The sequence below is a fragment of the Prionailurus bengalensis genome, chromosome B1 (genome assembly GCF_016509475.1).
Source record: "Prionailurus bengalensis isolate Pbe53 chromosome B1, Fcat_Pben_1.1_paternal_pri, whole genome shotgun sequence".
Taxonomy (NCBI): Eukaryota; Metazoa; Chordata; class Mammalia; order Carnivora; family Felidae; genus Prionailurus; species Prionailurus bengalensis.
The window spans coordinates 76,924,202-76,941,400 of NC_057344.1; the positions used below are offsets into that span (position 1 = coordinate 76,924,202).

A 17,199-nucleotide genomic window follows, 5' to 3' on the forward strand; every position below is an offset into this window, starting at 1 on the left:
ATCTTTCAAAAATAATTAGCCGTTTTATATAGTTTTAATGGAAGTCTTTCATGTTTCCTCTCCAGCAGTCTCTAATGAACACTCCCTGTAATTTCAATGCAGGCTATGAGATTCCCTAAAGACTTGACTTCAGACCTCAAAGGGCAGCAATTGCCATATGTCTGGAGAACTGGAGTTGCCAAATAGACTGACCATGTACTAATAGGACACATTTATATCGCTCCTGAATGTGACGCCCTGATATAAGCTTAATGATGATCATCTGTTGAGAGCTTGTAGCTGGAAAGGGTTAGAGCAACTTTTGTCACCTTTATTGAAATCAAGCTTTCTGTATTGATTAGTAAAAGATCTTGGCTAAATTGATTCCAGTTTGGAAGTTACTTGAAGGATCATTATTCGCTGGGGAGTATGTTTTTCCTGAAAAAGTTTAAAAATAGATTTACAGGGACTTGTAAATGTATTAATTTTAATGTATGCTTAAACACAACAGCAAGGGGACTGTTGTTTTCTTATTATTTACAAATAACTTAAAACTATATTTATAGCACTTGCATAATTGATTGCATGGTTATCTCAATGTTTTGGATTTTTAAACTTTTGCATTCTTTACTTTGTAAATCCAGTAAATGCATTCTCAATATTCAATTCTTTGCACTTAGTACACGTTCAAAAATATTTGTTAAAAAAGCAATTGTAAAATTGAACCATTTGCTAATTCAACTTTAATAGATTTTTTTTCTGTGTTCTTTGTAGTTATCTGTATGTATATTTCATTTATAAATTGAATCATAATATTTGTACAAAGTAGATGTACATTTTAATAGTTTATGACTATAGAAATCATTGAAACCAAAACTTTCCACAGGAAAATATTTTATTCTATTTTGGGTAATGATTTGTTTTACCCTCTAAAGAGACAATGGAATAAAAACCTGTCCTTTACTATTATGCCATACTCTTTCCTGGTATGTGGTTACTCGGATTTGTGTTAGATAAGCTGTTGAGAGAGTGCTGACATAAAGCGCAAACACTGTTGAAAAGTTCTTGATCGTTTACTTTGAGCACTTAAGATTACTATATCTTGACCATGAACAAGTTTTCTCTAGTTTTGACCTTTAGTCCTGTGTATAATGTGGTTTCCAATTTTGTGTTAATACATTCCCTTCGTTATTTGAGCTCTCCTCTGTGGCCTCCTCCCTTGACTCCTACTAGTGTTTCTGTCATCTACTTAGGGAATTGGAGCTACATCCAACCAATTTGATTTACTTTACAAAGGCATACATAACTGTAACAACATCTTAAAATATTAATATTGATATTTCATTGAAGAGCACAAGTCTTTAAATTTTTGTATATTTTTACAGGGAAAATGAAATAGTTTATATGAGTTTAGGTTTTTGTTAACAAATTATTCTTCATTCCTTTGTTTAATTGAAATTAATTTTGCATCCTTACATCAATACTTACAGAAAAGAATATTTTACTGTCAAAAGCAGTAGAGATAAAATTAATTTCGTTTGGTAAGATGTAGAATACTGACTTTTCAAAAAGTAATTCTTAATGGTTTATGATAAATTTTTTCACAGTTTTGATACCTGTATTTGTGAAACTTGAAGGGTTGTTTGGTTATTTAAAGCTATTTCACAATATTTTGGATAAATACCTATTGTCTAGTTAGTATACAATTTTTAATATAATTTTTTTTCAAAGAAAATGTATATTGTTAAAAAATCTAACAATAACATAATACTTAAACTGAAAAACAACAGTTCCTGGCCTCTGTTTTTCCTCTCCCCCTTGATTCTTACTTTCTGCAAGGGGCCATATTCACTAAATCTTAGTTGTTGACTCTGCCAGTTATCTTCATATTTCTAAATGATATAATAGCTGTTTCTTGATTTTTCTATTTTAGACATTATCTAGTAATGTCTTCCATGGAAGATGACCTTTGAGTTACTTTATATTGTTCTTTCTTTCCATTTCATGTCTTCTGTTGTTTCCAGTACAGTTACATTATAATATTTTGTTAAAACCATACTTATCATTTGCATTTTTATGACAATGTAATTAGTCACAACAAAGCTACAAAATGTAACTCAGGATTACCTTTTCTTTCTCCTCTTCTTCCTTCTTCTCACTTGTTTTTCTCTCCTTTCATTTTTCCCTTTTGAAATTAATAATTTCCTACTTTTTTGTTTATTTAAATTTGTGTGCCCACTACAAATTTATTTCTAAACTGTCCACTAAAATCGTAAAATTTCTGCCAGTGTGATCAAACACACCTGTTATCTATTGATTCAATTTTTTTTCTTAGAGATGTAGTACCTGTACTTCTCTATTTTTATGTTCCAATCTGAATTGGTTACTCTTTAGGTCTGTAGAAAGTTGTTATCTGGAGATTTCTTTTCACAACCTAGAATTTTCCTATTCTCTCTTATGCTGCAGTGTCTATCTTCTGTGTCTCACAGTGACTTTTAAATTTGAAAAGTAGGAATGTAGTAGAGAATAAAACAAAGGGAAAGGCAGGAAAGAATTTGGTGGGTAATTAGTATGCCATCAGAAAATTAAAGCAGGATAGGTATGGAGGATGATAATGGGGTGTCTGTATTAATTTTGATGAGGCACTTCCTTTGTAGTTTCTTGAGAAAGAATGCATGAGGGGTAGAATTTTTTAGACCCTGCTTGTGTGAAACTTTTTTTTTCTTATTTTAACCTTTATACTTGATCGATAGCTTGTTTGGATATGAGTATGAGAGACTGAAAATTATAATCTCCAAATTTTTTTCCCTGGTAGCTTTTAGTATTTTTATTACCTTAAAAATTATTGTTGTTACTACATTATGCCTTGATGTGGGTGGATCTTTTAAATTCATTATCTTTGTCATTTTATGTAAACCTTTTTAGTCTGAAAAAAGTATATACTTGTGTTCAGAGAAATTTTCTTGAATTATTTCTGTGGGAATTTCTTGCTGCCTGTTTTTTCTAATTTTGTTTCTAGAACTCCTGTTAGTTTGATGTTGAACTATCTGGATTAAATTTTCTGATTTTCATATCCATTCCCATCTGTTTTTCCTTCATTTTATCTTTTATTTTACTTTCTGAGAGGCTTCCTCAACATCTTCCAATACTTTCAGAATTTTTATTTGATATACTTTTAATTTCTAAAAGCATTTTCTAGTTTGCTGGCTTTTTTGTTGGGGTAGACAAGAGCTTTGATGGTATAAAATTAACCTTTTTATAATGGTTATAACCATTACATAGCCAAAGATAGCCAAATTATAATGTGTCAGTTTGACTGAACTATGGGTCTCTAGATATTTGTTCAAATATTTTTCTGGATTTTTTTGTGGGTGGGTTTCTGCACTTGATCTTAGCCAAAAGGCCGAGAAGCGATTGTGGGCGGGTTTCTGGATGCGATTAACATTTAAATGGTAGGCCATGCAGATCAGATTGCCCTACCTATTGTGGGTATGCCTCATCCAATCAGTTAAAGGCCTGACTAGAACAAAAAGTATTACCATCTCCCATGTAAGAGAGATTTCACATGCTTGACTGCTTTGGAACTAGAACCTCAGCTTTTTCCTGCTTTTGGGCTTGAACTGAAACACTGGCTCTTTTTGGGTTTTGAGCCTCTTGGCCTCAGACTAGAAATACACCATTAGTTTTCCTGATTCTTAGATTTTTTTTGACTTGGGGTGTAACTATATCATTGGCTTTCCTGGGTCTCCAGCTTACAAACTCAACCCTATAGATCTTGGAACATGTTACTGTCCATAATTGTGTGACCCGTTTCTTTAAATTACTAAGATTTATATCTCCATACTATTTGTTCTGTTTCTTTGGAGAATTCTAATACAGGGGCAAGAGATACCAGTGAATAAGACAAAATCTCTGCCCTGATTGTTTTACATGAAAATTTTATCTTTCTAATTATATTAATTGTATTTTTCTTTATTCTTACTCTCCACAGCCCTTAACAATATTGGCTCTTTTCTGTGAGTCTTTTCTTTCATTTCTTTGATGTCTGTCATTCAAATGAGTCTTTTCCTGTAATGACCAGTAATCCTTTGCTATCTGCTCACATTTAAGTGTAATGCACAAAAAACCCACACAGCTGTGTGCAAGTTGTCGACTGGTGATGAATGAGCTGCCTTTGCCATTGATAGACTTAAATATTATGGATTCTCATTTTTATTAGAGAAAATGTCTTAATATTGCTTTGGAGTCTCATAGTTCAGTAAGCATACTTTCAAGTTATTTGTTTTTTGTTTTTTGTTTTTTTTACAGTGAGGGTTTTTACAGTGTCCCGAAGTTCACTTCGCTGAAAAGTAAACTTGTATTTGTTTTACCATGGTGGGAATGACATACAGTATGGGGAGAGGATCTGGAATTCTTTGTTTTATATATTACTTTTCATTCATTTAAACTATTTTTATCCCTATTTCTCAACCATCTTCATATGTACTCTGTGACTTCAGTTCTTGGGCTTTCTAGAATTATGTTACAAGCATTGATTTGCTTCCTCAAGTTGATTTTACCTAGGTTGTAGAGAAATTTTTTACCCTCTCTCCTTGCTGTTGTCTCTATTTTTTATCTTTGTACTATTTTTTCTTTATTATATTTGTTCTTTTACTGTGTTTAACCTAATGTCACTCATTAATACCCTTTTCCTTTTTTTAGAGTAAAAATTTAGTGATGAGCTTACCAGAATAAAAAGTTAGTACTACATTTTGTTTTTGATGTTTATTTTTGAGAATGAGAGAGTTTGCGTCCGTGTGCATGTGCAAGTTGGGGAGGGACAGAGAGAGAGCAAGGGGTGGGGGTGGGGTGGGGGACAGAGGATCTGAAGTGGGCTTCACACCGACAACAGAGAGCCCTATGTGGGTACCAAACTCACAAACTGTGAGATTATGACCTGAGCTGAAGTTGGCCGCCTAACTGACTGAGCCACCCAGGTGCCCCAAGTTGATACTACATTTAATGTCAACATTGATAGCTTGATCTCCCCTCAAAAAGAAAAAGTGGCACCTTGTAGTATATGTAGTCTATCTTGACAATCTGTGGCCTGACTTTATTTACTTTAGAACATGGTACTATTTGGAATTACTTTTAAAATCTAGGTAAATTTACGTAGTACATTCAAATGCTAAAATATGTTGTGTGGGGGGGGTTATTGAATTTATAGAAAGCTGTCAAGTTCACTTTAAAGAAGTTACAATTGTATTAAAATAATATAAATTAATATGTAGCATGTTAATTATTGCCCCATCTCTATATATTTGTTTGTTGACGTAGGAAGGAATATACTTGAATTTGGTTATTAAGTAAACTCTTTTTTCTTTTTTTTAAATAAACTCCAACTTAAGAAAAGACTTTTACCATCAAAAGCATGTATTTGAAATTTGGTAGAACGCTATATTTTATAGATTTCACTAATGTATATTTTCTTTGTTGTTGATGTTACATGACTTAAGAGCATTAGTTAGCTAAGAGTATATTTTAGTAAAAATTGACTAATCAACAATTATGGCCTTAGGAAGTGATAGTCAATTAAATACAGCTTAGAACAGGTATGAAATTATTGACTCACTTGTTGTGTTTTGAGTCCTTCCTCTCCAAAGTGCTGAAATGTGTTTTGAAATTACTTAGTTGCATTAGTGGTTGGATTTGAGGCTTTTAACGCGTTTTTCATCCATACCTTTGGGAAAAGAATAACCAAGACCTTTAAACGTACTAGCATTTTGCATCACTATATAATTGTAAATACTGTGATGAAATATTGAAATCATCATGAAAGATGATAACTGTTAAGCTTTTCTTTCAACTATTAAAACTCACTAAAGGTTATATTGAGCTGTGGTTTATGATATTGTTTAGACTAACACCTTCTTTGATAATTGCCTCAGAAGTGGAAAAAATGCTTTAGGATAGCATGATTAATGAAATCTTTTCAGATTTGGCAACTTTCTTAAAGGGTTGTATACAGTGTTTTATTTATTTAAAAACTTTTTCATGTTTATTTTATTTTTGGGTGGGGGGCAGACAGAGAGAGGGAGACACAGAATCTGAAGCAGGCTCCAGGCTCCTAGCTGTTAGCACAGAGCCCAATGAGGGGTTGGAATCCACGAACCACTGGATAATGACCTGAACCGAAGTCGGATGCTTAACCGACTGAGCCGCCTAGGTGCCCCGACAGTGTTTTAGTATGGAAAAAACTTGTTGGCTTTGACTAATAGCTAGATTTATTAAAAAAATTTTATTTTTGGGGTGCCTGGGTGGCTGAGTCAGTTAAGCGTCCGACTTCAGTTTGGGTCATGATCTCATGGTTGGTGAGTTCAAGCCCCGCATTGGGATGTGTGTTGACAGCGTGGAGCCTAGAGCCTGCTTCAGATTCTGTGTCTCCCTGTCTTTCTGCCCCTCTCCCGCTTACAGTCTGTCTTTGTCTCTCCATCTCTCTCAAAAATAAATAAATGGTAAAAAAATTTTTTTCAAATTATTTTCTATTCTTATCAGCTTCAGATTATTATCATCTGGGTTATTAATTGGTGTATAGGTGACACAGTATTATATTAGTTTCAGGTGTACTGCATAGTGATTTAACTACTCTATACTTTATACTATGCTAACCACAAGTGTAGCTACTATCTCTCACCCTACAATGCTATTACAATACGACTGAGTTATTAATTCTTATCAGTATATATTGATGTACCTGGTATGTGACATTTTATTAAATGTTAATAATTTACAGTTATGAATGAATTATACCCAAAAGTGTAAATAAGATTTGTACTTTCACTTTTTGTATTGTCTAGTTATTTTTTAACTAGTGAAAAAATTTTACTCCAGGTGATTGGGTAACAGATATTGTAAGTTAACAGATTGGGTTAATAGATGATGTTTGGGAAAGCAAGAAATCTAATGTATTAGCAGTAATAAATCTGTGTCTCTGAGTTTCTATAAAAATTGGATTCTTCTGCTTTTATATGTACCTTCATGTCTAATTTGTTTTAACTTAAAAGAAATATTTTATGTGGCATACCAATTTAAGTTCATGTCATAAAAATCTTTAGATGTTGAATTTTCTGTAGTTGCACCAACTTGAACTAGTTTTCTTTTTTTTTCTTTTAATTTTTTTTTCAACGTTTATTTTTATTTTTGGGACAGAAAGAGACAGAGCACGAACGGGGGAGGGACAGAGAGAGAGGGAGACACAGAATCGGAAACAGGCTTCAGGCTCTGAGCCATCAGCCCAGAGCCCGACGCGGGGCTCGAACTCACGGACCGCGAGATGGTGACCTGGCTGAAGTCGGACGCTCAACCGACTGCGCCACCCAGGCGCCCCTTGAACTAGTTTTCTAATGACCTGAATCATGCTGTTAAAAATGTTTGTGAAATATAAATGGCATATTCCTGATTTTACCTTATAATTAAGATTAGTTTGTATACATTGATGAAAATAGAATCAAATTGATATTTACCTGTCTACTTACAATTTAAGTCTCTCTAGTGTTACCTATTTCATCCATGTGGAGTTTTGAGTTTTGTATGAGCTATATGATAGAAATGTCCACATGTTGTAGTTTTAGATCAGGCAAAATGGATTTGAGAAAAAAATACTAGTAAATACTTTTTAAAATAAAATGTTTTAAATACATACAACATATTCTCTTGCTTTTCTCCCCTCCTTTTTTTTTCTAGCAAGAAAAGTAATTTCCTTTATTCTCTTTTTAATAAGGTTAATTTTCATTTTCAGATTTTCCTTCAGGTTAAATGATCTGAATGGAAACTCAGTTTAAGGTCTTGCCTCCTCATAATCTGGTGCTATATCAAATTTCTAAGCGGCTTGCTGATAGTGCTATGTTGGGTCTAACACCTGAGAAGTAAGCATATGGTTCTGTTCCTTGACTGTGGCATCCTCTGAGGTGTCACCATCCCTTCTGATTCCCTACTGTCTATCAGTAAGGATTCCCTACTGTCTAGCTGTGTTCTTCTCATCCCCTCAAAGCCTTATTTAGTGTACATCTTTCTAGGATAATTTTCTGACTCTTCCTATGGCATGAGATACGTCAAGGCTAATTTAGGTCCATCTGGCCATTATGTCTCTCTCTATCTACTATTCCTCTACATTACTAGGTTTAGGGCAACTTTTTAGACTTGATATCTCCCTTTGCTGTGCTTCAAAAGTAAGGTGTGGGATCTTCTGCAGCAGGATAAAAAACCTTACCTGTGGTTTCTGCTTTTTTTCTATTTTCCTCTTTGTATTTCTAAGAAGAGTAGAGGATTCCACACATGCTCTTCTCTTAGGGATTTACTTCTTAATGGAATTTGATTTCATTGCTTTGTGCTGTCAGTTTTATTTTGCTGGAAGGAAAAGGGTTTTAAATTATGAGGTATTCCTATTTATGCTTGAGTTGGTTTACCTCAGTGAAGGAAATACAAGATCTTTATTGTTTCAGCTGGGTGGTAATCGTGAATTTTGAGAGAGTATAGACTGTAGGCTCATGAGTCATTTCAAAATGTTCGTAAGTTACTGAATCCTAAAATAATAGAGCTAATTTTTTAAGGGAGTATCTAAGACCTAGAGATGTAAAGTGATCTGTCCATGGACATATCCTGTCAGTGTCAGAATCAGTGTGAGAATATAGATCTCATGGCTTCTTGTTCATGGCTCTTAACAGCACATTGCTTCATCTTCTCTCCTAGATCTAGTCAATTACTACTGCTAGATTTCTTTTTTTTTAATTTTTTTTTAACGTTTATTTATTTTTGAGACAGAGACAGAGCATGAACGGGGGAGGGTCAGAGAGAGAGGGAGACACAGAATCTGAAACAGGCTCCAGGTTCTGAGTGGTCAGCACAGAGCCTGACGCGGGGCTCGAACTCACGGACCGCGAGATCATGACCTGAGCCGAAGTCGGACGCTCAACCGACTGAGCCACCCAGGCGCCCCAACTACTGCTAGATTTCTAAGTGACTTTGTATCTACTTTTCATTCTACCATATATGTTCTGTTAGTATGTCCTTATTGACACTATTCATGAAATAGAAACTTATAACAAAAATTGTGGTATACAACCATTTCAGTCCTAGGAACCACCTTGGGTTTTTCAAAACATAACAGGAAGCAATACAAAATTAGGGATAAAAAGGAGAAAGTAGAAGAGAAAGGATGAGCACCCCCCCACCCTGGCCACCCACCAAAAAAATAGGAATTTGGAGTGACACAGAATAGTCATTAGAGGTGAAAATACATGGAATTTAGAACTCTTAAATGGTATTACATTCAGAACATATGAATATATTTGGTAGTGATGGTAAGTAGCCAAATATTGTCTTTTGTTTTGAGTTTATAAAACAAAAAAAGATCACTTGAGGTATATTACGTAGGTAGAATGTAAAGGGCTCCTTTGTTTTAAGGACCATAAAGATGATATATTTCTGGTTCTTTAAAAATAGATATACATGTACATACACATACGCACATACATATATATCTTGGCATTTCTCGACTCTGCCAGAATTTCACATACACATACAGACATGGGCACATACATAAACGTTTTTCAAATCTAGCTACTTTTCAATTGTTGTAGGCCCAGCCTTATTGGATTAATATTTATTTTACATATGGTTGGAGATGAAGATTAAAAAATACTCATTTGTATATGCTCTCCTGATTTATTTCCTTCCGAGTCTTTTCAAGGATAATTATTCATAAAGAATATAATAGATTTATATTATCTTTTGCTAACTCATAGCCTAGTGAACTGTAGTTTTCCAGCTCAGAAGTAATCTAGCCAAATTCACTGATCTTTTTTGTCCCTTTCTCAGTCATTAATCATCAATTTTTGTGGTTGGGTGTGTGCTGTTTATTAGTATACCACACTATTTAATTTTGTCTCGCTCTCATTTGGGGTGATGCATCTCTTTTCTTAAAGACACAAAACCTCTCTCTTTGGTCTGTGCTACCTTCCTTTCCAATTCATAACTGTTTCAGTTGATTTAGTAGTATATAATGATATAAAACAAAAAGGTCAAGATAAATATAGTTAGGCTTTTTTGGTTTATATAGAATCAAATTGTTGCTAACTTGTTTAGCTTAATTGTGAATATCAACTATTCATGTGTTCACAGGGCTGCATTGGGTTGGCAGCACATTTAACCAAACTTTTCCTTTTAAGGGCTAAGGTATGAAATTGATATGGGTGATGTTTTTTATAATTGTTGTTTTAAAAAATTAATCTACTGAGTATTATTTGTTCAGCTCTTTTCTGCCTTTTTTCTTGTTTGTTTTGTTTTTATTTTTTAGGAGTGGCAGAATTCTATCCAGAAGAATGCAGGCCTTGCTTTTATTGAACTTGTCAATGAAGGAAGGTAATCTCTTTTATATCCATTTATATTTTACCTTAAAAGCTTACTCTGTTTTTGCCATTGAAACTTATATTTTGGGGGACTGTATTGTTTTTGTGGTCAGTAATAAAGTGGAGCTTAATTATTACAAATATGTCAACATTTAATTATTTTATGGTTTTCTTCATGGTTACATGCTTTATGATGAAAATCTGGTCTTTATTTTTTGAATGGTAAGGCTGAATTTGGCAAAAGTAAACTAGTGATTTTATTAGCAGAATTAAGGAAAACAGACACCTACTTTGACTCCCTATTAATGTAATTATATTTGTGGAGCCCAATAATCAGACTTAGATGTCTATGTTATCTTTCTTAAGTCATGGCCCGGTCATAAAGGAGAGGGAGAACAAGTTTTGTTCTGTGTTGCAATGTGATGAAAAAGTAGAGAGAGGGAGAAAGTAATGTTTCCTTTTAAAGAGCAGAGATAGGGGCGCCTGGGTGGTGCAGTCGGTTAAGCGTCCGACTTCAGCCAGGTCACGATCTTGCGGTCCGTGAGTTTGAGCCCTGCGTCGGGCTCTGGGCTGATGGCTCAGAGCCTGGAGCCTGTTTCCGATTCTGTGTCTCCCTCTCTCTCTGCCCCTCCCCCGTTCATGCTCTGTCTCTCTCTGTCCCAAAATTAAATAAACATTGAAAAAAAAAAAAGAGCAGAGATAGATGAGTTCAAGAAAAATAAATTTACTAGTAAGATAGAAAAGTGAAGTAAGTACAGAGATTAAAAGAAAGTTACAGGGGAGAAAATGGATTGAAGAGAGTGAGAGAATTAAAAGCTAAAAGTAAATTGAGGAAATGATGAGTGGACTACATTGTGTCTGTTTTTGTGGGAGTGGATTTTGGTTTAATAGGACTAAACACCCAGGGAATGGATTAAAAGGTGTGTTTAGCTGCCGTTTGAATTTGTATTCTGAGCAAAATTATTGTTTTGGAATGTTTCTTTACAGTGTTCTGTCTAGTGTTGAGAGACTGACGCTATCACTTGGGGAAGTATTTGAACTAGTAACCAGGAACCAGTGTCTGCCTTGTTAACGTTACAGAAGAGGGAGAATAGGGTGTTGATAACTTCATTTGACATTAAATACTCCTAAAATTATTTTACTCGGCAAATAATTATTAGATGCTCATATACTAGTATTGGCAACTAATAAATAAGCCTGCAATTACAATGCCTTTTGCTAAATTCTGTTGTAGAAGTATTTAAATACATGTTAAAAGAAAGATTTGACAGTTACTATGGAAGAATTAGGTAAAACTTCCCCAGGGATCATGATTCTTGAAAGGCATTTTCTTTTTTAATTTTATTCTTTATTTCTCTTCCACTTTTATTGAGAAATAATTGACATACATCACCATATAAGTTTAAGATATACAGGAGGATGGTTTGATTTACATATTCTATAAAATGATTATCACAATAGGTTCAGCTGACATTTGTTATCTCATATAGATACAGTGTAAATAAAAGAATGAAGAAAAGGAAAGGAAAAAACAATTCTCCTCATGATGAGAACTCTTAGGATTTACTCTCTTAACAACTTTCTTTTATATCATACAGCAGTGTTAGCTATCGTCAGCATGTTTTTTCACCTTTTGACCCCCTTCCTTCAACTCCCTCTCTTTCTTCTGCCTCTGGTAACTATATTTCTGATATGTTTTTCTATGAGTTTGGGTTTTGTGTTTCTTGGGTTCTACATATATAAGTGAGATTATGCAGTATTTGTCTGACTTATTTCACTTAGTGTAATGCCTTCAACTTTCATCTGTGTTGTTGCAAATGGTAGGATTTTATCTTTTTTTTTTTTTTTTTTGAGAGAGAGTGCACAAGCAGGGGAGAGGGGCAGAGGGAGAGAGAGAGAGAATCTCAAGCAGGCTCCATGCTCAGTGTGGAGTCCAATGCAGGATTTGATCCCACAACCCAGGAATCATGACCTGAGCTGAAATCAAGAATTGGATGCTCAACCGACTGAGTGACCCAGACATCCCAGGATTTCCTCATTTTTAATGGGTGAATAGTATTCCATATTCTCTCTCTCTGTCTCTCTCTCTCTTTTGTCTCTCCTCTCTTCTCTCTCTCTGTCTTCTCTCCTCTCTTTTCTCTCTCTCTCCTCTCTCTCTTTCACTTCTTCTTTGTCCATTCATCAGTGGAGACTTTAGTTTGTTTCTGTGTCTTGGGTATTGTAAATAATGCTGCTCTGAATGTGGATGTGCAGATAATCTTTTTGAGTTAGTGTTTTCATTTCCTTTGGATGTATTCCTGGAAGTGGAATGTTAGATCATATGGTAGTCCTATTTTTAATTGTTTGATGAACCTTATACTGTTTTCCATAGTCTCTCTACCAGTTTGCATTCCCCCATTGAATACACAAGTGTTACCTTTTTTCTACATCCGTAGCAAGATTTGTTATCTCTCGTCTTTTTGATGATGACCCCTCTAATGATAGTTCATTGTTGTTTTACTTCACATTTTCCTTCTGACTAGTGATGTTGACCATCTTTTCATGTATCTTTGATCTTTTTTATATCTACTTTGGGAAAATGTCTGTGTACGTTCTTCACCCATTTTTAAATTGGATTGTGTGTGTGTGTATGTGTATGTGTGTTTTGAGTCGTATAGGTTCTTTATATATTTTGGATATTAAACCCTTACCAGATATGTTTGTTTGAAAATATTCTATTCTACAGGTTGTCATTTCATTGATAGTTTCTTTTGCTGAATGGAAGCTTTTTAGATTGATGTAGTCACACTTGTTTATTTTTTATTTTGTTGCTTGTGCTTGAGGTGTCCTATCCAAAAAAATGTCCTTTCCAAAGACTGTGTCCAGGAGTTTTTTCCCTAAGTTTTCTTCTAGAGTTTTATGGTGTCAGGTCTTAAACATTTTAATCTTTAATCCATTTGAGTTAATTTTTGTGAGTGGCATAAGATAGGGTTTCAGTTTCGTTCTTATGTGAATATCCAGTGATCCCAGCACCATTTACTGAAGAGACTTGTCTTTTCTCCACTGAGTATTCTTGGCACCCTTGTAAAATATTAGTTGACCGTAAAATGCTTTGGTTTATTTCTCAGCTTTTGATTCTGTTTTATTGGTTTACTTGCTTTCATGCTAGTACCATACTGTTTTGATTACTATAGTTTTATAGTAAACTATAAATCAGGAAGTGTGGTAAATTCTGCTTTGATGTTCTTAGAATTTCTTTGGCTATTGAGAATCATTTGTTATTCCATATAAAGTTTAAATGTGCTTTTTTACTTTTATAAAAGATGCCACTGAATTTTGATAGGGATAGCATTGATCTATAGCTGGATTTTGGTAGTAATGATGTAACAGTATTAATTTTTTCAGCCCATGAATGCAAGATACCTTCCTGTCTAAATGTGTTTTCTTTGATTTCTGTTACCAGTGTTTTATGGTTTTCAGAGTGAAGATCTTTCATCTTGTTGATTAAATTATTTACTAGGCATTTTACTGTTTTTGATGCTATTGTAAGTTGGATCAATTTCTTTATTTCTTTCCCAGAAAATTCTTTGTTAGTGTATTGAAATGCTACTGGTTTTATATGTCACTTTTGTATGTTGCAGCTCTACTGAATACATTAAATCTAATATTTTTTGAGTGTTTAGGATTTTCTATATATAAACCATGTTATCCGCAAATAGAGACAATTTTACTTTTTCATTTTTAATTGATACTTTTATTTTTTTCTTGCCTGATTGCTCTAGCTAGAATTTTTAGGCATTTAAAACATTTTTTTTAAAGTTTATTTGTTTTTGAGAGAGAGAGAGAGAGAGCATTAGCAGGAGAGGGACAAAGAAAGGAGGAGACACAGAATCGGAAGCAGGCTTCAGGCTCTGGCCTGTCAGAATAGAAACTGACTCAAGGCTCAAGCCCACAAGCAGTGAGATCATGACCTGAGCTGAAGTCGAACACTTAACCGACTAAGCCATCTAGGCACCCCTAGAATTTTCAGTTTTTTAAAAGCTTTTATTATTTTTAATAAATTTTTAATGTTATATATATATATATATATACATATATATGTATATGTATATATATATATATATTTTTTTTTAAAGTAAGCTCTGTGCCCAATGTGGAGCTTGAACTCATGACCCCAAGATCAAGAGGCAGCCAGGCACCCCTAGAGTTTTCCTTTCCTATGTTTAATAGGAACAGCTTTGTCTTGTTCCAAGTCTTAAAGGAAAAGCTTTCATTCTTCACCATTGTGTCTGATGTTAACTCTGGGTTTGTGATATATAAGGGCTTTGTTAAGTTGAGATATCTTCCTTCTGTGTCTAATTAGTTAAGAATTTTTAATCACAAATGGATGTTGAATTTTGTCAGATGCCTTTTATACATCTATTGAGATTATAATAATATTTTTTCTTTCATTCTGTTAATGTGATATGTTACATTGATTGATTTTCATATGTTGACCCATCATTGCATCCTGGGATAAATCCTACTTGATCATCGTGAGTGGTTCTTTTAATGTGCTGCTGGATTCAGATTGCTTTTATTTTATTGAGAACTCTTGCATCTGTATTCATCAGGGATATTTTGTTATAATTTTTTAGTATTATCTTTTCCTAGTTTTGATATGAGGATTTGCTGGTGCTGTAAAATGAATTTGGGAGTATTCTCTCCTCTGATTGTTTGGGAAGAGTTTGAAAGTACTGGAGTTACTTCTTCTTTAAATGTATGGTAAAATTCACCTGTGAAAGCCATCTGGTTTTAGGCTTTTCATTATTGGGAGATATTTGATTATTGATTCAATCTCCTTACTAGTAATTGCTTCAATCGTATTTATTTCTTCTTGATTCATTCTTTATAAGTTGTATGTTTCTACGAATTTTTCCATTTCTTCTGGGTTGTCTCATTTGTTGGCATTTTGATCTCATATATTTCTGTGGTATCATTTGCACTGTCCCCCTTTTTCATTTACATTTAGTTTTTTTGATCTGCGTTCTTTATCTTTTTTACCTTGGTTAGTCTAGCTAAGTGTTTGCCAATCTTGTTTTATCTTTTCAAAGAACCGACTCTTAGTTTGGTTAATCTCTCTAGTTTTTTTTCTATTTATTTCTACTCCAATTTTTATTTCCTTTCTTCTGTCAACCTTGTACTTGATGTGTTCTTGTTTTAGTTCTTTAAGGTGTTGAGTTAGGTTGTTTGAGATCTTTCTTAGGAATTTGTTGTTAGGAACTTCCCTCTTGGAACTGCTTTTGCTGTATCTCCTAAGTTCTGATGTGTTTTGTTTCCATTTCATTTGTCTCAAACGTTTAAACTTCCCCTATAATTTCTTCTTTGATTCATTGGTTGTTCAGAAAAGTGAAGTTTTATTTTCATGTGTTTTTGAATTTTCCAGTTTCTCTCTTGTTACCTAGTTCTAGTTTTATTCTCTTGTGGTGAGAAAAGATATTTGGTATAATTTCAGTCTTCTTGGACTGGCTAAAACCATTTCCTTGTCCAATATGTGGTCTCTCTTTGAAGATGTTCTTAATGTGCTTGAGAAGAATATGTATCCTGCGGTTGTCAGAATGTTCTGAATGTGTCTTTTAGGTCCATTTGGACTATAGTGTTCAGATTGGCTGTTTCCTTAATGATTCTTTGTTTAGATAATTCATCTGTTGAGAGTGGGGTATTAATCTCCCCAGCTATTATTGTATTACTCTTTATTTCTCCTTTTTATCTGCGTTTTTGCTTTATATATTTAGGTGCTATGATATTGGGCACATAGATATTTATAATTTAAGTCTTTTTGATGGATTGACTCCTTTATCATTATATAATGACCACTTTTGTACCTTTTACCAATTTTTTAAAAATTCTGTTGTGTCTAATATAACCACCCTGTTTTTATTTATTTTTTGATTTCTATTTTATTAAAGGGATTGCTTTTATCCCTTTACACTCTCTGTATGTCTTTTTTTATGCCATGTCTTTTTTTTTAATTTTTTTTTTCAATGTTTATTTATTTTTGGGACAGAGAGAGACAGAGCATGAATGGGGGAGGGGTAGAGAGAGAGGGAGACACAGAATCGGAAACAGGCTCCAGGCTCCGAGCCATCAGCCCAGAGCCTGACGCGGGGCTCGAACTCACGGACCGCGAGATCGTGACCTGGCTGAAGTCGGACGCTTAACTGACTGCGCCACCCAGGTGCCCCTGCCATGTCTTTTTTAATTAAAAAAACTTTTTTAATCTTTATTCATTTTTGAGAGATGGAGAGAGACAGAGCATAAGTGGGAGAGAGAGAGGAAACACAGAATCTGAATCTCTATGCTCTGAGCTGTCAGCACAGAGCCCGATGTGGGGCTTGAACCCATGAACTGGGAGATCATGATCTGAGCTGAAGTCAGACACTTAACTGACTGAGCCACCCAGGTGCCCCCTTGTTATGTCTTTTGATTAAATCTAATTAATTACATTTAAATCTAATTAAATTTGTTTATGTTTAGAGCACTTACTAATAGGTAAGGTCTTACCATTTTACCAATGCCATTTTGTTATTTGTTTTGTTGCTGTTTGTTTTTATTTTTTGTTTTTGTTTGTTTGTTTTTGGTTGTTTGGTAGATCTATTGTTCCTTGTTTCATACCCTACTTTCTTTTTTCCTCTGTTGATGTCTTTGGTATCTGTATGCTTTGATTTTTTTTATATGTTATTTTATGTAACTGCTGTAGGTTTTTTGCTTTGTGGTTACCGTGAGGCTTATATAAAATATCTTTTTTTTTCAATATATGAAATCTATTGCCCAATTGGTTTCCATACAACACCTAGTGCTCATCCCAAAAGGTGCC

At 34.1% G+C, this 17,199-nt stretch overlaps 1 protein-coding gene across 8 annotated transcripts in view; it reads left to right on the forward strand.

Moving 5' to 3' along the window:
* LRBA (LPS responsive beige-like anchor protein) overlaps positions 1–17,199 on the forward strand; it is a 786,930-nt gene that overhangs the window by 267,585 nt on the left and 502,146 nt on the right. For all 8 annotated transcript variants that reach the window (XM_043567604.1, XM_043567611.1, XM_043567619.1 and 5 more), the window contains exon 35: positions 10,313–10,377. In XM_043567604.1, coding sequence (XP_043423539.1) covers positions 10,313–10,377 — 65 coding nt within the window. The remainder of the gene's footprint in view (positions 1–10,312; positions 10,378–17,199) is intronic.